Source organism: Antechinus flavipes, chromosome 5 (genome assembly GCF_016432865.1).
Source record: "Antechinus flavipes isolate AdamAnt ecotype Samford, QLD, Australia chromosome 5, AdamAnt_v2, whole genome shotgun sequence".
Taxonomy (NCBI): Eukaryota; Metazoa; Chordata; class Mammalia; order Dasyuromorphia; family Dasyuridae; genus Antechinus; species Antechinus flavipes.
Window position 1 is genome coordinate 250384747 of NC_067402.1, and position 25136 is coordinate 250409882.

Sequence of the window (25136 nt, forward strand, 5' to 3'; positions counted from 1 at the left end):
CTTTAATGTAGAAACTGTTAAAACTTATGTTATTCTCATCATGGCTCCATAATACTTAAATTGTTTCCTTCTGATGGCTCACAATATTTTTTTCTTCACTTGAGAGTTTTCATTTTGGAATTTCTTTTAGGAGGAGTGAATTCTTTGGATTTATTTTTTACCTTCTACTTGTAGAGTATTAGGGCTCTTTTCCAATATAATTTCTTGAAAGATGATGTCTAGACTCTTGTTTTGATAATAGCTTTCAAATAATCCAATAATTTTAAAGTAATCTTTCCTGTATCTATTTTCCAGATCAGTTTTTTCCCAATAAGATATTTTAATTTCATCTTTTTAAAAAAAATTCTTTTGATTTTAATTATTTCTTGATGTGTCATAAAGTCATTAGCTTCTACTTCTTCCACTTGCTCAATTCTAACTCTTAAGGGATAATTTTCTTTAGTGAGCTTTTATATCTCCTTATATTTGGCCAATTTTACTGTTTAGGGAGTTTCTACAGTGAATTTTTATGTATTTTTTTCCATTTGGCCAATTCTGCTTTTGAAGCATTCTTGTCTTCATTGGATTTTTGTGCGTCTTTTACCCTTTGGTCTATTCTGTTTTTTTAAGATATTATTTTCATCAGTGTTTTTTGGTGTTTCCTTTACCAAGCTTTCCCCCTCCCCCTACGATTTTCTTGTATTATTCTCATTTCTCTTACCTCAACCTTGGTTTTTGAAATCTTTTCCCCCCATTTTTCAATGGCCTGAGACCAATTAATATTTTTCTTGGAGCCTTTAGATATGGGAATTTTAATTTTGTTGTCTTCTTCTGAGTGTGTTTTTAAATCTTACTTGTCACCATAATAACTTTCTATGGTCAGATTTTTTTTTCTGTTTTTGCATTTTCCAGTCTATTACTTGACTGTTTTAAAGTGGAGCTCTGCTTCCCAAGTGGAGGGGTACTGTCCCAGTCTTCATGTTTTGTATGTACTTGTTTTCTGAAGTAATTTTGAGGACCTATAAGTTTTTGGTTCTTTCAGGACAATATTACCTAGTGAAATGACCTACAGAGAGATGTATTTATTACTCTCATGTACTGTGCATTGATTTGTGATTGATCACAATAATTTTTTTTCTATTCTGGAACTGTGACTAGGATCTCTGGCCCACATCTGGCACAAGTTCTACAGTACTAGTGTTCCTTCTTATAGTGGGACAAAGCAAGGTCTAAGACCCAGATCTAAGTATATGCAATGCAATGTTCCCCTGCTCCTGGTACCTTCAAAGGGATTCCTGTAAGTCTCCTTCTGACCCATTGTCCAATCCTCTTATCATCTGTGGGCTTAGAGGTCTGGAAACCACCACTCCTGCTACTGAGTCAGTCTCCATAAAGCCTACCCTGGGTTGATTGGGCCTCAGGACTATGCTTTTGTACTACACTAGATTATGCTTCTCCCTTACCCTAATCTAATAGTTCTTTCCTGCCAACTTTCTAAGTTGTCTTGGGCTAGGAAGTTCTTTCGCTCCATTTTTTTTTTTTAATGAATTCTGTTGCTCTAGAATTTGTTTGAGTTATTACTTAAAAATTTTTAGAGGGGGGAAAACTCAGATAAGTCCTTCCCTTTACTCTGCCATCTTGGAAAATTGATTTCTTATACAAGTTTTCAGTCAGATCCTGTCATTTTCACTCTCATCTTCCCAATTGAATTTTTTGCTTTGATATCTAGAACATTGATACTGAGGTTATAGAATTCAACTGTGATGAATGATGAGTAGATCATTTTAGATCTACTCATTTTAGAAATGCTGGAAAAACTACATCTATTTGTGGTCCTCCTTATAAATTATGACAAAATTCTCTTGGGTTTTGAATTTATCTCAGATTTTCTGCAAGCTAGATTTTCCCTCTGTGAATGTTTGCTGCCTTTAAGACAGTTCTACTTGAAATTTCTCAACATTTTACATATCAGCCTACACCTAACACTATCAGGTGTTTGGGCTTCCTTGGTTACTTTACAGTGGCAACCTTTTTGTATTGATCAACCCTTTCTAAGCAATGATGAATTTCAGTTAACTTCAGACAGAGCAGAGAAAAGGCACAGAACATGGAGTCAGAAAAGACAAGGGTTCAAATTCTGCTATAGATATTTACTAGCTATATGGCATTAGATAAATCTCTTTTTTTGCTTCACTTTCCTTATTTGTAAAATGAGAGGTTGAATTCAATGATCTGTAAGGTTCCTACCAGCTTTTTTTTATGCTTTTATTTCCTTTAAAAATTTTTAAAAATTTATTTATTTATGACACACATTGCTTTATGAATCATATTGGGAAAGAAAAAAAAACAGAACAAAAGGGGAAAAACCATGGGAGAAATTAAAAAAAAAAAAAACAACAGAAAAAAAAGTGAATATAGCATGTGTTTATTTAAATTTTCTCCTTAATTCTTTTTTTGGATGCAGATGGCATTTTCTGCCCAAAGTCTATTGGTATTGCTTTGAATCACTGAAGCATTGAGAAGAATCACACTTTTCATAGTTGATCATAGCACATTCTTCTGTTATTGTGTACAATGTATTCTTGGTTCTACTTGTTTTGCTCAGCATCAGTTCATGTAAATCTTTCCAGGTTTTTCTAAAATCAGTTTGTTCATCAGTTTTTGTAGAACAATAATATTCTTTAACCCTCATATACCACAACTTGTTCAACCATTCTCCAGGTGATGGGCATCTACTCATTTTCCAATTTTTTGCTTCCACAAAAAGATCTGCTACAAACATTTTTTCATGTGTGGATCCTTTTCCCTTCTTTATGATTTCCTTGGGATACAAATTCAGTAATGGCACTATTGAGTCAAAGGGTATGCACAGTTTTATAGCTCTTTGAGCATAAGTCTAGATTGTTCTGCAGAATGTTTGGATCATTTCACACCTCCAATAACTATGCATAGTTTTCCCACATCCCCTCCAACATTCATCATTATCTTTTCCTGTCATCTTAGTCAATATGAGGTTTGTGAGGTGGTATCTCAGAGTTGTTTTAATTTGTATTTTTCTAATCAATAGTGATTTAGAGCATTTTTTCATATGGCTGTAGATGGCCTTAATTTTGTTATCTGAAAATTGTCTGTTCATATCCTTTGACCATTTATCAATTGGGGATCTATCAGATCTTAATGTATATTTCTGTGACCCAAACTAACATATCTTTGGACTAACACCCTCTCAACTGGTTTCCTTTATAGACCTACTATCTAAGTTATATTTATAATTAATTATAAACATATTAATTATAAATAATTATCCAATTAAAATCATAGTCATCCCTGCCCTCCTTAATTCAACAGATTTTTCTCATAGATCTTGTCAAAATAGTTATAGCATTCTGTAGTCTCCAAGTGAACAGCTTTCTCTTCTCATGTTCTCCTTTGATCAGAGGCCTTGAATTTCCTGAAATAGAGGTACATTGAAAACTGTCTCACCCTTAAAGAACCTCACATATGCTATCTTTTTTGAGGGGAGGGGTATTTGATATTTAGAACAGCATCATATATAAAAATTCTAATAATTGGCTTAATTATACTCAATAAAAACTCTATGGTTTGCTATGAATGTTTAATATTTAGTGTATATTTCTCCTCCATGCTTCAAAATGTCTATTTCTCTATATATCTTCTTTTTCTTCATTACCTCTGCATAAGTCTACTATCGAATACTCCTGTGAGAATATAGTAATCTAAATTGGATTGTACTTTCTAGTTATTTTTAGTTGAGTGAGCTTTAGGCTAATCCGAATGATCATTTTAAGCCTGTCTGGTATTTAAATTTAAAAGGCTAGCTGAAAGTTAATTGTTGAATTTAATTATTCAGATGATTTGGACCATTTTCCCCCTCCTGGTAACATTTCATGAAAACAAAATTAGATTATGTTTTGTGAAGGAGAGAATGGAAAGAAATTTACTGGTCATTCTATTCCAATTTGTAAGTCAACATTATATTGCTTTTCATAGCAGGTGCTGAGGGGAAATGTGATAGAGATAAAAGCCATGGACCTGACTTTCAAAGAAATTGCCATGAGATTTATCTATTTAATTCAAATCAAGTCTCCTTATTTAATATTTCAGCTAATTTTTTAGTTCACTTTTGGATCTCCTGGGATAGAAATATAATTCTACACCCTTAATATTTAAGTACAGGCGATATTGATAATAGTATGAACAACAACAAAAAAAGATTCAAGGTTGTATATGCTAATTAGCTTTGCCATCTGTTTTTTCTGGTGTCTAAGAGGCAAGGTAATATGCATGTGTGGTAGATCCAAGAAACCCCAGCATGTTCAGAAAATTGGGATAGGCCCCAGTGTAAATTATGATTAAAGGTAACACCATTTTAGGTGAAGAGACTCAGAAGCTTTTTCAAATGTACTTAATCTGGGTAATTAGGAACTAGCCCTCCTTTTGATTATATCAGATAGATTATTGTTATCCTCCATTCTTAAAAAAGACCAATGACATTAGAAGGCTGATGGCTTTACTTGCAAGTGAATTGGATTTATTAAGTAAAGCAAAGCTGTTGCATGAGTCATTAGTCTCACTATCTTCTCTTGAATCATTGAAATCCAGTGACAAGACATAGATCAAGATGATTGACAATGGTCCTAGACACAGTGGGAGATTTTGGCCTTTTTAAGCTAAGGTCTGTCCTAGCTTTTAGTCTGTCTGAGATAATGTTCTGTTAGTATTTAGAGGTTAGGTATGATTTCAGACAAAAGATGGCTTCTTTTGCCTTTACCAAAAATATATATATATACAAATAAATAAATCTGAGAGGGGAAGTTTTTGGCCATAACAGAAGCAATTGCTATTGTACACTCAGAACCATCAAAACCCAAACAGTGAGCTAATGAACTTTGGGTGTGGATCTATTATTGTCCAGTCATTGAAAGCTGCTCAATAAGTCAATGGAATACCTTTAGCATCTAAGGGCCATTGATTCATCAGTCATCCTAGACATTTCTTTCTACTTTATCTCTCTTATTCTTTTTAAATTTTATTTTAATTAATTAATACTATTTAATAATTAATTGATAATTGATAATTTGTATTAATGATAATTAATAATTAACATAAGCTTGGTAAACATTTACAAACATGAACAGCATTTCCATATTCCCAGAAGAATCAGGAAAAAATATTAGCAAAGTCACTAATCTCTATTATGTACAAATACACTTCTATATTATATTTCACAAACACCTACCACAGTAGGGTATCACTACCTTAATATGACTTAAAATAATTCTACACTGCTTTCCATTTATACTTTTTTGGTGTCTTGTGAAGTTTTATCTCACTCATTATTTTTGTCAGAATATCAATAGCAAAATTTTGTTATGATGTCTTATTTAAATTTGCTCTTGTATGAATAGCTAAAATTACATTGGCTAAAAAGATTTAAGTAGCATCCCAACTTCATCCTAACCCCAACCATAATAAGCCCAAAACAATAGATTCCCTTGATATATCACAAGTTTACTTCAACCTCAGATTTCTAAGTATAGGAGATTTGTGCTCCAACTATGCTGAGCTCTTGAACCACGTTTGCTCTATTTTGAATTATGGTCCTTTTCTATTGGCACTGTCCTTTGGCAAGCTGATGAGCCAAGGTCCCCGACATGCCAGGATGCCCATCTGACTTGCTTAGCTTGTAATTGATGGGTATCTGGAAGAAAAGCATCTGGGTCCTGTAAGATCAAACTCTACCTATTTAGCTTTGTGTTCTGTCTTTAGCTGGAAAGACAAGACCAAAAGATCAGTGTCAATCGTTTAGAGTTCACTACACAAAAAGGCAAAATCATTCATTCTTGGATTATAACACTAATTTATTTTGCCAGGTGTGCAGCCACCAAGTTAAGGAAACCATATGCATTTTTGACTTTCTATTAAGAAGAATACTGGTTTAAGTTTCCTTTTTTTTTTTGGTGGGGGAGGGAACAACAACAACAATAAAAAAAGTTTTGAGAATTGCCACCCTTGAAGCTCATTCTTTAGTGTGGAACTGACTTTGCCAAATTTTTTTTGTGTTTGTGTGTCATTCATCTGAGGTATAAATTTTAAATTACATACTACAGTTACAGATGTTAATTTGCTTGGCATTATAGACTGCACTACAAAGGCCAAAGTCTAGCTCCACTGCATTAAATAGGTAATATATTTTGTTTAAAGTTTCAATTAAAATCCAGGGTCAAAAGATATAATGGTCCCTGAGGGATTTTATATGCTTTAATGCCAATATAAGGGTTTCAGAGAGATCATGCCTGGGTCTAGATGTCTCTTGCTTTCCTGGAAATATGATATTAATCAGTTGATTGTATTATGTTGCTCTTAAAACTTCACAAGCCCACCTGCTGCAGTAACTCATACTTCTGCCATTCAAGAAATAAAGACAAAGAAAAGATTAGAGACTGAAGTTTTTCTATTTTAAAATGGAAAACCAAGGAGAAAGGTTGTACTCAAATTAAAAATGAATTTTCCAGAATTTGCCCCATAACTACAGTGTTTTGTGACTGATCAATATCCTAAATAGTTTGCCAAATAAAGAAAAAAGAATGATGAAAATGAATGAGAAATTTGCATTTCTTTGCCATTTAATGGGATCAAGCAGCATATTAATCCTATTCCTACTATCACTGCTGCTACCATTACTAACACTATCATTAGTGTTACTACTGCTATCTAATATTTAAATAATACTTGGAGGTTTGCTAAGTTCTTTCTCTACACACATACACACACACACACACACACATACATATACATATATATACATCAAATACATATGTATATAATATTGTAAATTATCACTATTATACTGGATTATAGTTACAAGGAGTTAGGTAATGTTGTTACAATAGTGATAAGTAATTAGCACAGCATTCTTGTCAATCAATAAAAAAAGCTTTTAGTGTGGCTACTACATTATATGCATTATTTGAGGCCCTGAAGACGCCAAGTGGAAAGAAAAGAGTCTGTGGTCAAGCATACAGTATTTCTCAATATTTGTATCTTGAGATATGAAATGAAGACTATAATACTTGTATATTCTAACACATAGTGTTGTTATGAGGAAGCTATTTCATTAATCTTAAAAAGCATAGAATGTTAAGTATTGTCATTTTTATAGATCAAAATTAAAATGAAGAATTCAGTATTTTTCATGAGGAATGGAATCTTGAGGATTTTTTCATTCTGGCCACCATGATATAGGGTAGAAGTCAATGGAGTGTCATAAAATGAAAAATAATATGATCTACTTCATGCTGATGTAGGAGAAGATATAAGCTACACAGTTTCCTTTAAAGTTACTTGGTGATCCATTCCTTAGTATAACTAGATTTGTTTTTGTATATATGTATGTACATATATGTAACTGTTACTCTATACTCTTAATAAGATTTCATAATTGATGACAAGAAGATATCCAACTCTTTATTGTTTTGAGATGTAAATCTACCTGTTCTAGGTAAAAAATTAGAAATGAGACATTAAAGAACACTGTAGAATATTTGTGTTGGTGTTTTTTTAAGAATACAAAGAGAAAAGAAAGATAAAAATGAGGTTTGCATTTCTTTAAAAATTGGATGGATTCTTCTCCATCAGTAAACAAAAAACAAGAACTACACAAAAAATGATAACCAAGAACATATTTTTATATTGAAACAGCTTTACCTACCTATATCCACACCTATGAGTTGTAGTTTTTAATAAGTGCTTGTAAACTATGGGGATCTTCAGTTAATTTTTATTTGATTTTTAACAGAATCCTTTGTCATGCTTATTCTGCAGAGACTCCACAGGTCTTTGAATTCTTTCCCTGCACCTATGTCAATTATGGCTCTTTTACAACTTGAAAGATGGTCTTTGAGAGTTCTCATGGTTCCCATATGCATCACACTGGTGCCAGCCTTTTGATGAGCTCCTTGATGCTTATCTACACTGCTCCTCAAAAAATAGTTGAACAATCTATCAACCAGCTCATACCTGCAGCCTGTCTAGTTTATAGGAACTGGAGACATCATACATGGGCATTGGTATACCATTCAGAAGACTACAGTAATTTCTATACTACAGTTTAACACTGGAGGACATATGGAGATAGAGATACTTTGCTGATAATCACCCTTGATGGAGTGAAGGGAAAATGAATTTAGAGTGATATTTTTACTCCTTTATTAAACCCAAACATTGTACTATTTTTACAATCAAAATATTTTTGACTATTTTGCTGTGATTGATTCAGATGTATACCAAATGAATAATAACTTTGCAACTTTGAGGTTATCTAATCTAATCTAATGAGGACTTATCTATTAATAGTTATTATTTGTTAGTTTATTAGTTATACTAAAGAGTGGATCACCAAGTAACTTTAAAGGAAACTGTGTAGTTTATATCTTCCCCTACATCAAATTATCTATTAATATAGTCATTTACTGATTCAGGCATGTACATCTTTGCTTGCTTCTATACTGCTATACATCTTGCTTGTTATATAAATTCTTGCTAACACCCACTTGAATCTCCTAAAAGGAAACTTTGTCTTATCCATCTGCCAAGCCAATTATTTCTCTGACCTTAAAACTCTTCTCAGAGGTACTTCTTATTTCCCACATGTCCAAAAACTCAGAATGACCTAGATGTTTACCTCAAATTTAGTTCCTTGAGCTTGGGGCCCTTTTATTGTTCCTTATCATACTTTTCTGATTTTCCCCCAAATGCTGGTACCCCCTTCAAAAAAAAATTTTTACCTTGCACGCATGAGCACATGCATGTGTGTGTGTAGAGAGCATATACTTTTTTGTGAACATGAACTTTTCCCCTGAAAGAATTAATACAAGTATAAGAAAACTTTTTCATTCTATCATTATAAAAAATGATAAAAATGTTTTTATAATATTTTTTACCTCCTTAGAACATGAAAGAATAATGTATGACACATAATAAGTACTTAAAAAGCCTTGTTGACTCCTCAATTCCTTGAGTGTATTTCTCATATCTGCTGGTCTTGTCATTGGAATTTTCTTCATTGCAACAACATTCGTCCCTTCAAGTGATCATCTTTTCCACAATATCAGGTTATTCCAAGCCATTTTTTTCTCAGAGAATTTGGTCAACTGGTCAACCCCTTAGTGAGAAAAACTATTGAGTGCAGAGCTTAGGCAGAGGTAGGTTTCATTGATTTTTAAAGGTCCTATCCCTGCAATTGAAAAGCAGGAACTCATTAAATGGCTCAACAGACTTTTAGGCTAAAATCCATTCAACATAGGAAAGGTTATGTCAAGGACTAAAGGTTTTTAGAGATCAGGGAGTAACTTATATCATGTCATTGGCAGAAATGTTTAAAGTTACCTCATCCCTTTTACTATCTTTCTGTACCAATCATTTTTAACTTCCCCATTTAGTTCAATTTCTTTAGTTCCAATTATCATAATTAGTCTACCAAAGGGGTTTGCTGGAAAATGTTTAGAAATTGTCTCTTGGAGTGGTATACTCATAACATCTTTTTAAGTTTAATCTGCTTGAGTTTTAGCACTACTTTCTCAAGTCTGAGACAATCAAGAAACAATACATAAAGCTGTAATTTACAGCATTTGATGATTTCTGGGGTATAAATATTCACACTGACAATTTAACAATCTGCTCTGTTTGAGGTAAGCCCAGTACATTTCCCCTGTGACCATGCCATTTTCTTTCAGCAAATAATGAAATAACTTGCCACCATTTCTTTCTATTTTTTCACTTTTCCCATTTCTCTCCAGACTTTTTTGACATGGGTTTAGCCTGTAGATAAGAACAGTCATTGGCATTCTCTTTGTCTGCTCTCTAAAGGCAACATGTAGCCATTCTTTTGGTTTCCAAAAGATTTTGCTAAAAACTATAGGAAAATTATGTAAAAGCTTAAAACAACAAAGGAAAAAATTCTAAGTTTACAGAGGCATTATCATCCTGGTATATTGGGAAGAGCACTGAAATTGTAGTCAGGAAGGCCTATATTTGAGCTTCACTTTAACTATGTGCTAACTATAGAATCCTGGACTCCTCTGAATCTCATTTTTCTTTTGTATAAATTGGAAAAAAGTAGAGCTTATAGGACTTCCTGGATTATAGGATTATTGTAAATAATGGTACAATATACAGAGGAGTTATTTATTATTTAATTAAATTCAGAAAACATATTAAGCATCTACTGCATTGGAAAAAAATGAGCAGTTACAAAGTTTAAATAAAAGTTTAGATACCTACCTTTATGCCATATATATTTAGTGAGGGAATTATGGTGAACATACAAATAAATGCGATATCTGCGTGTACTTTAGTAACATGCATGTATGTGTGATACATGTAATTTTATATAAATATATGCATATATTTATTAATGTATATATAAATATATGAACACATATGTAATTGCTAAATTTATGATTTCACTGTTATAGAGAGGTCCTGGGGGAAATTCTTACAATGCTGGTCGACACCTTTATAATTTATAGTGTAAAAGAGTTATAGTATAGCACTAAGAGATTAAGTGATTCAATAAGGGTCACAGCTAGTTTGTGTCAGAAACTGGTCCTAAACCCATGTTTTCTGGCTCCAGAGCTAGCTTTGTACATATTACCCCCCATACTTTCATTTTCTGTGGGGAATACTGACACAAAGAACTATAAAACATTACACACATGCACGTGCATACACACATGCACACTCATACACACACATGTTCCTAAGACATGGACAAATAAACATCTGGGGCATGGAAGATTAGGGAAGGTTTTTGCAAAAAGATGCTATTTTTAGTTGGGCTTTAAAGGGTTCATAGAAATTTTAAAAAGGATAGGAAAGTTGGAGTGGTTAATGGGGAGGGGTGCTTAGTCTAGGCTTAGGACACAGAATAAACATAAGCATATATAGAGATGGGAATTCTTGCTGTGTACTCAGGAGATAGTGAGAATAATTTATTATGAATTTATAATTTAATTTAAAAAAGCTTTTTAGAGAGCAAATAGGATGAGGTAGTTAGTATCACATAATGGAAAATTCAGTATATCAAGTTGCGTGAAGTTACTTCTTCAGTTTAGGGACTATATCCAAAGGTTGACTAGGTTGTAAAAAATGAGGGGTCCAGCACTCAGAAAATTACTTGATCTTCCTGCAAGAAGTAGTCAGAAGTCTTAAATTATTTGTAGAATCAAACAAATTAGGTAAATATTTAGGCTTTCATAAATTAATCCTTGTTAATACCCATGAAAATATCTTCAAAAATGAATTTATTTTGTCATATATATACACATACATGTGTGTATAAACTCATCTTTCATACTGAATGAGTTTTTTTTTTTTTTCCTGACCCAAAGGAAATACTAAATCCCTTCTATGCAGTAACTCAGCATGAAGATTTTAGGGAATATGTCCAAACTGAACTCAAAAATGATCAAGTGGGCCAATCTACTCTACCTAGGGATCCATATGTATATGTCAGTTGCCATTTTAAGCTTCTAATTAGTTCAAAACATAAATTCACCATTTACCTTCCTATTCTTCCCCTTCCCCATTAGAGTTTTACACGTGTTCTAGTTATTTGTACTCAGGCTTACATGTAACATGTGCTCTTATTTTATTTTATTTTTTTGCTGAGGCAATTGGAGTAACATGTGCTTTTATATAGGCTGTTATTCATATCTGCAATTGTCTAAGTTCTCATTTATGATTCCTAGAATTCTTCATATTCTTTGGATCTGAAATTAAGCACCACCTTCTACACGAATCTTTTCCCAGTCCCCTAGGTTTACTATTCTTCTTCTTCTTGTTTGATTGTTTCACTTATAACCAATTCTCCAATGCCCCATGGGGTTTTCTTGGCAAACATACTGGACTGGTTTGCGATTTCCATCTCCAGCTCATTTTACAGATGAGGAAACTGAGTCAAACTTCAGTGACTTGCTGAGGGTCATACAGCTAGTAAATGTCTGAGGTCAGATTTAAATTCAGTTTTTCCTGATTCCAGGCATGGTGCTCTATCCACAGCACTATGTAGCCCTCGCTCTTTTAAAATGACGCTTGATAACATTGAATTTTGTTCCTATCCTGTATATATTTACAATATTTGCTTATTCACTTCAGCCATATGATTCAACTAACATTAATACAATACATCATGCAGCCAGCTTCCTCCATCATTCTCAAACCCCATAAATCTACTTGTTAATGAAATCAGCTATAGAGTTGTGAATCAATTTATATCTCTTAGATTCTAACTTGATTGGTAAAGGAGAGATAGATGGTCACAATTGTATTTATCAGCAGTATTTTGATATCAGATGGATACTACTTACAGTGCCAGATTTGAGTAATCAATGAAAAGTTTCTTTTGTCTTTCCCTCCAAAAAGAGTTTGCTATTTGATAATACACAAGAAATTATCTGGGACCTTTAGATCGTATAAAGATAATGGTGATTTCTCACTCTGTTACTTGACATTTAAAATGGAATGAGAAAGGTAGATGGCAGAGTGACTATAGTGCTGAACCTGTAGTTAGGAAGACCTAAATTTGAATCCTGCCAAGAAATTTTGTAATTGTGTGATCCTGGGAAAGTCGCTTAACTTCACTGTACTTCAGTTTTCTCATCTTTGAAATAGCATCTAACTCCCAAGATTGTTGTGAGGATGAAAACCAAAAGTTTCTGAAGCATTTTGCAAGTCTTAAAGCACTCTATAAATTCTAGATATTAAGGAATAAGAGTCCTGAACTTCCTTCTTTAAATTGACTCAAATAAGGAGAAATTTAATAGGAATAAAAGTAAGTTCTTATACTTTATCTTGAAAGATCAGTTGCACAATAAAAGATTAAATGAAAAAATAATTTATTGTTCAGTATGTGCCAGGTAAGTGTGGCTCTGCAGAGTTTTTCTGGAAAAAAAAAAAAAAGGAAAAATTTGAAGCAATCTGCAAATTCATTTTGAGTCAACAGTTTGGTATTTACTAAAAGGAAGTGCCTGTGGGCAATTTACTATATGGAAGCAATCATGAGAAGTTCACCCTTGTGATAGGAGAAAGAAATGTTTTTTAAATGTGTTATGTAGACTCTGGCTTAGAAAAAAAGAACAAAGCATGGGAGGGGAGGAGGGATAAATAAGGATCATGTATAGATAAATAATCTACAAGAAATCTGAATAGTACTTAAAAATAATTGTGAAAAGTCAAGGGAAAACAGGAATTTGGAATTGATAAAATGAATTAGACAAGGCAATATGCCTTGGATGGCTTAATGATAAATTCAAAAATATGGTCATGAGAAATAAGATTTCTTTTTAATAATGCAAAGACCACCATAGGGACAAAGGCATTCACAAGGAATGTCAAGCAAAGTTCTTTGGAGAAAGCAAATGGACTAAAAAGAATTTGAGATACCCAAGAACTCTTACAAAATCAGAAATTTATCAAATATATTAACAAAATATCCACTGGAAAGAAAGTAGGAAAGGTAATATGTCTTAACAAATAGAAGAGATAGATTTGGAGTCAGGATGACATGAGTTCAAATATTACTTCTTATATCTATATCTCCATGACCATATTTTGATTGTTTCCATTATTCCTGACACTTTGTGATCCCTTTTTGAGTTTTCTTGGCAAAAAATAATGAAGGGATTTGCCATTTCTTTTTATTTTAAAATCAAGAAATTTAACAAAGTGAGGTTTAAGAGATTTGCCAAGAATCACATAACTGCTAAGTTCCTGAGATGAGAACTGAACACAAATCTTCCTGACTTTTAAGTCTAGTAACATAATTAGTCAATATAACATATGCTAAGAGATTACATTTATATATTTTATGTATATGTTAGATATTTCAGTAGACACCATGGTATAATGGGAAGAAAACAATTTGGAGTCCCAAACCCTTAATTCAAGTTCTGGCTTGGCTTCAGATTTATATCCAGAAGAGGGCAAAGGGGACTTTGCCCAGATGCCTCTATGTTTGAAAAGGGAGTGCTTCCTTTTAGAAGCTGCCTTATTCCCATACCTCATGGGGCAGTTATTTAGTGGCCTATGGCCTGACAGGATTTCTTTATCCACTATGGATTCTATTGCTTCAGCTCTTTTCAAGACCTCCCTTCAATGGGGCATCTAGGTGGTGCAGTGGATAGAGCACCAGCCCTGAAGTCAGGAGGACCTGAGTTCAACTATGTCTCAGACACTTAACACTTCCTAGCTGTATGACCTTAGGCAAGTCACTTAATCCCAATTGCCTCAGCAAAAAAAAAAAAAAGGAAAAAAAAAAAAAAGGGAAAAAAAAAAACCTCCCTTCAGTTTTTTTTTTCCCTCCCACTCCTCCCCAGCAAAGATAAGGACTAGGATTTTCTAAGAGATAGGCCTTTTCCCCAAATCAGTGCAATTGCACTCATGGTGTATATATACATACACACAACTACACAAACATAATAAAGTTGAAGGAAGGAAATAACTAGCCCTTAGGAAAATGTCATGTAGAAGGTGGTGCTTAAATTAGTCTTGTAGGAAGTAAAAACACAGGAATGAGAACTTTCTTTAGGAAAATATTTTATGGACTTTTTTTCCTACCTCTTTTTGAGGACAGACCTTGGAGATTAGCTAGCCCAACTTCCTCATTCTGCAAATAAGGAGGCCAATGCTAAAAGTTTTCATGACTTTCCCAAGATCATACAACTAGGAAAAAGTTGAGTAGTGTGGGAACTGGAATTATTAAAATCTGTATATTAAAAAAATATATATATATATGTGTGTGTGTGTGTGTGTGTGTGTGTGTGTGTGTGTGTAGATATGCACACACATACAAATATAAAAATTAGGACTATATATACGTATATAATTTCCATATATAAAAAAAAATCAAAATATTGTCTTTCCCAATAAAATTGGGAAGTAGTAAGGATCCTTGAGAGTGGATACCTATTTTATTTTCATCTGTGGATAATTAATATCTAATAATGTATCTGTCATATATTAGGTATTTAAGAAATGCTAATTGATTTATGGATTAATTTAGAATGTTCTCCATCACTATTATCATCAAAGAGCTATATGCACTAAATGTTCATGATATATAGAACAATTTGGGAGAAAATACAAGATTTTTATTTGTTTATTTGTTTGTTTTTAATGATTCTTGACCTTCAGGGAGTTGTGGTATAATATTAAGCTTAATAATAGATAAAGGAAGGAAAAAAGGAAGGAAGGAAGAGGGAGAAAGGAAGAAAAAGAGGAGGGAGGGAGGGAAGGATAGACAGAGGAAAGAAGGGAGAAGAAAGTAGGATATGAATACCAAATGAGAATTAAAGTCAAAATTTGTTTAAAGAGGTTTAAAGAAGAGTTATTTTTACTAGCTCTAGGATGGTCATGAAAATATCCATGGAGAAGGTAGAATATGAATAATGAGTAGGATTTTGATAGGCAGAGAAGGAAGATAAAAGAGTAATAGAGGGCATTTTAAACCACAAGAAATGGTTTGCAGAGTGGTGCTACATTCAATACTGGCAAGTATATGCAATTGAAGCATCTCAGCTAAATCCATCTTACCCTGAATCTTCATGTCACATCAGTGCAATAAGTTCAATTGACACTTGCTCAGAGCTAGGATACTGAATCATCAGTAATTCCAACCTCTTTCCCATAAGGAGGTGGCCTTTGCCTGGATTATTCAGACCTCAGGCTTTTTGTGGGCTAGGAAAATAATAAAATTATATGTATTGTATCTTCAATTCTGTCTTCTATCTGCCTGAAGCTGACCGTAAGCTTTAGATTCATCTTGCCTCTGAATGGTTCAGAAACAAATCTGAAGACTGAACATGATGAAAGGAGAATCTTGAAACATGTCTCTTTCTAACGGCAGAACAAAACAACTAACCTATGCAAGAAAAAGACAAATAATTACAACTTACTTCTCTTTTCCTAGATATGATCTCCTACCACTTCCCCACCTTTATATTATCTATTAAACAAAATGTACAATTCCTGGCAGGAGAGATGACTCTACCAAATCCTTAGCTACATTTCCTTTCCTTTTCATAGTGAAATTATAGCTTTCCCATCTTCCTCCCTACCTCTCAATAGCAATTTTCCTTTGTAATATCTTCTTAAAAAATTTTTTTTACAATTATTTTTGTATTTTTTAAGGTTAAGAGGTTGTATTTGATATAATGTTTCCCCAATGCATGCTGACTGTGTGACAATGTTACTTAAACTTAAGAATGTTAAACATACGCCAAGCAAGTCTCTAAATTGAAAAATTGAAGCAGAATAGTTGATCTTTTTGAGCAGAGGGATTTTACTTACTGGGAGCTCCCTGATACTGATCAAATCACATACTGATGTTCAAATTGTTTTATTCAAAGATGAAAGATGACCTCTACCCCAGGCTTGAGGGTTCTGTTAGTAATTCTTTTGAACATTAATTTGATCTGTTCTGTTTTTTGGAGCAGAATCATTAGTTGTGTTTGTAAAGCATCTTAAGGTTTACAGAATGTCTCTATGAAAATTTGGTGAGGTAATTCATAAATCATTATTATCATCCTCAACCTAATTTAAAAGGCAATTTTTTGTAAATAGCTTGAAGCTCAAGGTATTTAGTTACTTAGTGAATAAGAGAGGCAGGACTTCAACCCAGATCGCTTAACCATAGGTCCATTGTTCATTCCATGACACCTTGTTTCCTCTTGACACTTGAGCTTGTTTCCCTTACTAGAGTTTTTATTTTACAATCCTGATACACTTTGAAAGCAAGATCAAGTCTTCCAACCACAATCTACCATAGCTATTGATGTTTATGGTTATGTTTGCAGATTTTATAATTTTGTTAGTATAGTACATTTTGTGCCTAAGGCTTTGATTTAAAGAATAAAGTGTCATATGCAATGCAACTCATACTCAGAATTTTCCCTTGTAAAAATTAGTTTGAATGTATTTCATATTAAAAAGTTATTTTTAAGAGCCAGCCATCTGTCGTTGCTCTTTCATCTTCCTTTACCTTGATATGTATGACTGAACAAATTAAAACTGAGGCAAATTGCAATTTTGCTTTTAACTCTACAAGCTATCGAAGAAAGGGGACTTGCTAACTTACATGTGAATCTGCAAATGACTGGAGAAATGTATATCAAACATGTCTTTGAAAAGCTCCTGTTTATTCTATAAACTGATTTGTTTTATACTTTCCATATGTTCCAGTAGAGCTATGATTTCATCAATGTGAATATTTCCTCTAGGGATTGAACTAACAATCCATCAATGATAGCTTGTAATATATAACTGTTTTTCAAGTCTTCCTGTAAGTTTTTTCCCCAGTTATTATTATTATCATTGTTATTAGTAATAAATGTAGAAAGTACATTATGAATTTATATGAAAATTCCATATCTAATAATATTAGATATACACATGAGTTTATTTTTACAATTATTGTTAATCTCAATTTTATAGATGAATGAATCAATGAATATGTATAAAGTACTTCTAGTCTCACTGTTTCAGAGATAGGCTGCTACATTTATGCCTCAGAATTCTAGGATATGTTAAGGAGCGCTCAGTGCTATGAAATCAAGCTTACACTGGTGTATTAGTCCCCTTGTTAATTTCCAGCATATAACAACCCCATTGCATTTAATAGTGATCAACTTTTACAGAATGAGATTTACTTTGAAGCTATAACAAGAACTAGAATACAATCATTTCCCCAACATTTTGGGGACATTCTTTTTATTTTATCTCTGTACTGTCACCTTTCTTGAGAAAAAAGGTTCACTTTTTAGCTTTGTTCCTAAGTAGCATTGGCCCTATCAAATTCAAGTCCTAAATTGAATCCTGAAGACTAGTCCCAAAGGTGACCCCCATCAATGATAAATTGATTCTGGAAAAATCCAGAGTCAGAAATGTCAAGATATCAGGGCTCCTTTCTGATTTTCAAAACTCACAAGATTGGAGGCTCAAATAGTATTTTCTAAAACCAGATAGAACAGATAGATAGATAGACAATAGATAGATAGATAGATAGAGTAAAAGAATGAATGAATGAATATGGAAACCAAGGACTAAGTCTCTTTCACGGAGGCCTCAGGGTCTCTTTCTCTATCATTGCCTCTTTTGAGAGCCTGTAATTGAAAGACTCAATGAGCTTTCCCAAAAGTGTTACTCAAGAGATTAGATGAAGACATAAGTCCAAAGGTGATTCAGATCTTTTTTGAAGACTCATTGATTTCCCAGTAGGTAGCTGATTGAAAAAAAAAAAAAAGCAAGAAAGAAAAAAGAGAAAAAAACATTTTTTTCAAAGCAGAACCAAGAGATCAAATCTTAGCATTCTGGAACTAGTTATAAAAGTTCTATACATGTGCCAATGTGTCTACAAGTTACTGGCATTTTCTTATATTTTACATCATCTCTTCATGATTGAGTTCTTTTAGGAGCAGGTTCTTTGTCAGCTCTATATTTATTCATTCAGTAAACATATAAGTGCTTCCTTTGTGCCAGTAATTGTGCTAAGAGTTTTCTATATGAAATGATAGCATCAGAGGTGCTCTATCCCAGGTACAAAACCTCTTTACAAATGGAAAAAAACAAAACCCCACCACCACTTCTCAGCCCTTATTATGGTCTAAAAAATGTACCTTGCCCTGGGGTTGCAAATATAAATGTCATATTCCCAAAAGATTTTACATTCCAAAGGAGGAGAAAATGCACATAAAGGAGTTGTTGACATGGAGGGGACTTTGGTCTGGAAAGATGCAAAGGCAGTAAATTGGCCCATGTGAGTGACATAGCCCTTCCAAAAACACTGACAGTATTGAATTGATCAGGGAATGGTATAGTAGTTAAAGTGCCAAGCCTGGAATCAGGAACATCTGAGTTCAAACTGGCCTCAGCTCCTTATTAGCTATGTGATCCCCTCCAGGCAAAACCCTGCTTGTTTCACTTAATTCATCTGTAAATGAACTGGAGAGGGAAATGGCCAAGAAAACCTTAAAAGACATCACAAAGAATCAGACACAACTGAAAAATGACTGAACAATAACTAGAAATGAGGAGTAGAGAAGTATAGTATTTGAGGCTTCTGAGGAAGCTGCTAGAAAGACAAGGGCAAGGAAATAAAATTTAAAAGGGAATAATGACAGAGGTCTACCTCAAATAGTGAGCCAGGGGAGACATTCACTAATCAAGGTAGCAGGGTAGAAGTTCTAGAAATGAATAGATTAATTAGGCAGCCTGAGAGAGGTTAAATGATTTGTCCATTATTATTTCATAGTGAGTAGTAGATTCTCTCCTAACTTCAAATCTGATAACTTATTTTCCCTTATATCACACATCACATTAGGTTACACAGATTTCTTTCTGAGTTGTAATTGTCTCATGTTTGACAAGACACATTATCAAACCTTTCAAGTTTTTGCATCTTAGGTAGGTTGCTACTTATCAGTACTGACCAAAATAAACAAGTCAGGCAGTAGTAGTTAGCTATCAAAAGGGACTATAAAAAATACTGCCTCAAAGATTGAACCTGTATCACATTGATGAAAATTTCATATTATTGTAGTAATACTGGATATATGCTTTTAGGGAAAAAAACATAATGAGATCAGTTCCCCTTCTCCTCCCCCCCCCCCCTTTTTGGGAGTTATAAATCCATCTAGTAGAACTTTTGAGAATTTTCAGGCTTGAACCTATTTCCTTAGCCAAGAGACAAAGCTTTATTGCAATAGTAACACCATTACAAAAATGGGCTGGAATTCTAAGGAAATTCTGCAGAGAAACAGAAGCAAGGAGATACATTTTTCCAGCTTTCAATCATAGATACGCTAATCTTATGGCTCATAGGTAGGAAGGAGTTGTCTCTGGAAGGAGTGATTCTCCTTCCAGGTTATTACTGACAAGATTAGTCAGCAATGAATCTCTGGAATCAGACAGATTATCAGAATAGCATTCCTAGATTGGGTTTGGGAAGGGCAAAGCCAGGACTTTGGAATCAGATAGATTGCCAGAACAGAAGCCCTCCTAAAATCAAGGGACCACAAAATCATATTACATCAATAGGAACATAAATACAAAGATATATAGATTTATAGAGAGAAGGGATGTAGCTATCATTGTTTTACCAATGGGGAAATTGAGACCCAGAGAGATTAAAGGATTCATTTAAGCTAATACAGATTATTGTTGTTCATTCTTCCTTCTCAAAGAGCACCAATAACATCCAAAGGATGATTTTTTTGACTTGAGAATTTAAGTGAATTGAATTTAAGTGAGATTGAGCTGTGCAAAATCATCAGCAGTATTGTCCCCTTAAAATCATCAGAATTCAATGGCAAAGACATAAGTCAAGATGACTGGCAATGGCCCAGCAAGTAACATACCTGACAAATGTTAGAGCCATAATGTTCTTGGCTGTTCTTTGGAATATTATCTTCTTAAGTGCTACCACTGTCAAAGGCTAAATGGAATGGTTCCTATCTTATCTGCAATGCCAATAGACACTTTAAAAAAATCTAGCAAATCTGTTCCATTTTCATCAAATTATTGATATTCAGCTTCATGTGCAAATTCTCTTGAGATAGTCTTGGTCTCTCACTATACTTTTGGCAATTTTATTTTCCTTTTTACTGATTTCATTTTTTTTGAAGTATTATTTCTCATCTTGCTCCATAGCATTGTTATTACAATTGCTTAATCATAATATTTACAAAGTACTTTGCAAACCTCAAAACGATGAGATAAGTGGCAGTGCAGAGAGTTGTGGAAACCCCTCTTTAGTCGGCAAATCCAATGTGAAAAAATTCACAAACCCTAAATATTAGATGGCAAAAGGAAGTTTATTGCCCCTGAGAAGTCAGCTTTTGCTAGGAGACTGACTTCTTCAGTGGCAAGGTCCTGATAGAGAGATAAAAGTCCTAGCAGAGAAATCCTGGCAGAGAGATAAAGAGGGGTTAATGCTGAGAAGAGAATGTCTTCACAGGGGCCAAGGGTCCTGGCAGACAGATATGCCAAAGAGAAGTCCCTTGGCATGGCATGATTCCTGCTTTTAGGCCACTGCAAAGAAATTAGCCCCAAAATTGCCCGTTAAAAAGGAAATCTGAGACTGAAATTTCAATTGAATGCAATGTTGTCACTGCCCCCAGGCCTAAATTTCCAACTGAATAAAACCACTTAAATTCAAGCTAAGTAGGGAGTGATCTTGGGCCAATCTTAATGAAACCACTTAACTGTCCCCCTTCAAAGAGTTTCAGGGCTCACCCCAAAGGTCAAAGACAATTTCAGAGTTCCCCCATCAAAAGCACTACCTATAGTTTAACTATTGTTGTTATTTTTCAATTAATACTATACCTGGTCCATAATAGGTATTTAATAAATATTTGCTGATTTTTAAAAACATTATCTTCATTCTAAAATACATTCTCTTTCGCCTACACAGAGTCATCCTTTGTGGCAAAAATTTATACATACATCTTCCCCCCACCCAGTTCATCAAAATAAAGCAACACAGTGATGACATCTGATAGCATGTTCAATATTTCATTCCCTTATTCCAGCATCTCTGAAAAAACACATTTTCCCATTTCTTAAATGGGGCCAGACTGGATCAGTATAATTACATAGTGTTTCCCTTCATTTTCTCCAGTTAATATATAAAGTATCTATAATAACTCAGCAGGAAGGATGCCATTTTCAAGTCTGTTATACATACTCAAATGCCTTGTCCCAGCTTGGAGGTCATCTTAAATGTTTTCTTTATTACCACTTGGTACTAGGCAAATTAGTTTATAATTTCACAGGTAGCTTATGGATACTTGTTGAAAGAATATTTTCCCTCTTCCAAATTACTTAAAAATCCATTTAATTGGTAAGATTATGAGTAGTCTGTGACTTCATACATCTCATTTCAGGTGAAGCCTATCTAAGGCTGAGCAGACTTTCAGAGGCAGAACGTTGGTATGTGGAATCCTTGAGATCAAAGACTGACCACATTCCTGCTCATCTTACCTATGGGAAACTCTTGGCCTTAACAGTGAGTATCCAACATTCCCTTTAGGCAGACTCTAAGGCTATTAGTATGAGCCTGTGTCGAGAAATACAGAATGACTTTCCCATATCTTGTCTTCTCTGGGTAGCTCTTGTGTCTAGAGTACTATAGTGTTGGTGTTGGCAGATTTTTCATCACATGAACCTTCTAGGATGGGCTTAATCTTTACCATAACCCCAGCTGCTTTATAGATATACACCAAGAGTTACAAGAAAGATCCAGCATGAATGTAGAGATTCTTCAGAGCAACCTGAAATCACTCCAGAGTAGGATTGAGGGGAAGGGGAAGATTGTCTGTCAGCACACAAAAGCTATTTTACTCTTGATTAAGCTCGATGTAAGTGTAGGGAAAAGATCCATCTTATGTATTGAATATATTAACTAACCTTAGCAGTAATATTTACATTTTAAAAGCAAGTCATTGGCTGAAAGTTCTTAAAATGTTGTCCAAGCTTTGCATTTAATTTTCTTTTATGTTGTTTCATCTTTTAAATTAATTATTATCTTTTTTGGTCAGGTTTGCAGCAGATCCTTACTATTTAACAATTTAATCTAACAGGTATTAATGAAGTACTGGCTAAGTACAAGATGTTTACAATGTGAGAGAAAAATCATAATGAGTGATAATCATGTAGCATTTTGAGGTTTGCAAAGCACTAAAGAAGGGCTTTGTTAAAGAGAAGAGACATAAATTGAACCTTTAAGGAGGATGACCATTTCAACCTGCATACATGAATACATGCAGGTTCAAGCTATGATCATTTGAAGGAGAAGGGAGAGGAATAAATAGTTATATAGAACTTAAGATGTGCAAAGCTATTTACAAACATTATCCCAATTGATCTTTACAATAACACTGGGAGGTAGGAGCTATTGTCTCCATTTTATAGTTAAACTGAGGCAAATAGGGGTTAAGGAGTGCATTTTTGAGATTAAATTTAAAATCAGTCTTCCTGATTCCAAAGCCAGTATTCTATTCACTACATTTTATTGCTTCATTGTTTTGATTTCAATTCTTCAAATTACCTGCTGTGATCTTATGACATCAATGAATATTTAAAGCCATGTCAGAATATAGAATAATAATTAATCATTAGTGAAGTATTTTATTACATATATTTTGTGATCAGTAAAATATTTAAGCAAATATTCTTGTTTCAAGTCTTAGAATGAAGTATGCCAGAGTTGTATCTTTCAGACTCAAATAATTTGTCTGGCTTCACCCTTCATAAAAGGTGTTTTTGTTGTTGTTGGTTTTTTTTGGTTTGTTTGTTTGTTTTTGTGAAATCCCCAATGAGTTCAATTTCATAAGGATTACTCAGACAGCTACAGAATTGAAATGAATATATGGGAATCTTGCCAGTACTACTCCATTATAGAAATGTTTTTAAGTCAATCATTGATTGAAGTGGAATTTTTTACATTTTCAGTTGGATTGATAAAAGTGCGGTCTGCAAATCTCTCTCTAAAGACATATTGTAGGTTTTAAAATCCATTTTTTATGATTCTCAGTAGACAAAAAGGTTATCTTGAAAAAATAAATCAAGAGCATTCACATATATATATGATTTGCAAAATGCCCCATGTTTGACAAATAATCTGGACGTAAAATCCTCAACAGCCCTTCTTGAGGCTTTTTATTTTATATTTCCTGCATCTAAGACATAATTTGGAAAGACTACTTTATTCCTTTTTTTTTTTTTTTAAGGAGAAATTCTTTATGAGACTCAGAAGCTTTATTTTACTGGAACATATGTAGGGGAAGGAAGGGCTTTGCATATTACAATCCAAATTTTAATTTTTTTCCCCCAATAGTACTTAAGGATTCTTTTTATAGTTTCCAAGTTGCTGATTAGATGAAATATAAACCCTATTATGGGATGGTTTAGATTCACAGTGTGAAAATCCCACAATCATCTTTAACAGATTTCTTTCTAAATTATGAGAATTGGCAAGTTCTTTGTTCCCCAAGGACTGCCTTGGTCTCATTTTTGATTTCTTCACTTGATAGTATGCCATCGATTCAGCATGGGACTGGCAAAGTGAAAAATGCCACACATTTTGACTTCCGAATACTTTAAATGTAAAACAGTGTAAAAATTGGCTATTAGTCTTAGCAGAAGGCACAGTTTTAGTTGCAGTGGGAACTGCTGTTTTTAATTCTGGTAGTACTTACTCCAAGCCACTTTTCATTAAGGATAGAAGAAATAACTATATGTAGGAGTGACTACAACTGTGTTACTTATTCTGAGTATGATTATATCAATTGAGGATATCATATAAGAATTATATTTTAAAATCAAATTAAAATGAAATTTAATGTTAGAACTGAAAGGAATTTTAGAGTTCATATAGTCACTTTCTAAATGATCAAATTGAGGGCAAAAGTGAATGCTTGGCTAGCTCATTGTTATCAAGGTAGCAACAGATCCAGAGCTCATAACATTAAAAAATATTCTTTATTATACCCTCTCCCTCCCATAATATCATGCCACTCCCTTTCCCTTCACCATTAAAAAATCATATTAGTTCTTTTTTCTTAACCATTTTTATAGACCGACATAGTTGATTCTAACATAAATTGTTTATAAAAATTTGCCTCTTAGTTTGTTTATAGAATTTGAATGTTATATTGGGAAAAGGGGATGAATTTCTAACAGTGATTCTTGATACAGGAAAAAAAATATTTTGACTAATAAACAGGAAAATTTAGTCTATTACTTATTTCATAGTGCCAAGTACTATGTAGTTCTAAAAATATAAATATGGAAATCTGGTCTTGACCTTACAAGAAGTTTTATGCTGTTTGGGAAAATAATAGAGAGACACAAATAAATATATGTACAAAGTCAAAGCAAAGTAATTTCTAGGCAGGAAGAAACTAATACATAAGGTGAAAAGAATAACTATAGAAGATGGCACTAAATTTAGTTTGGTATAAAGCTAGGGAATCTATGGGACAGAGACAAGGAGGGATTGCATATAAGGTATAGAGGACATGGAATATTGTGAACCAGGTGGCTCACAATCCAGTTTGACTAGAATATGAGTGATGTAAAGG

General features: G+C 33.5%; 1 protein-coding gene across 2 annotated transcripts in view; it reads left to right on the top strand.

Moving 5' to 3' along the window:
• Window positions 1-25136, top strand: part of TMTC2 (transmembrane O-mannosyltransferase targeting cadherins 2) — a 535380-nt gene that overhangs the window by 344293 nt on the left and 165951 nt on the right. For both annotated transcript variants that reach the window (XM_051961459.1, XM_051961458.1), the window contains one exon: window positions 21939-22060. In XM_051961459.1, the coding sequence (XP_051817419.1) occupies window positions 21939-22060 (122 nt within the window). The remainder of the gene's footprint in view (window positions 1-21938; window positions 22061-25136) is intronic.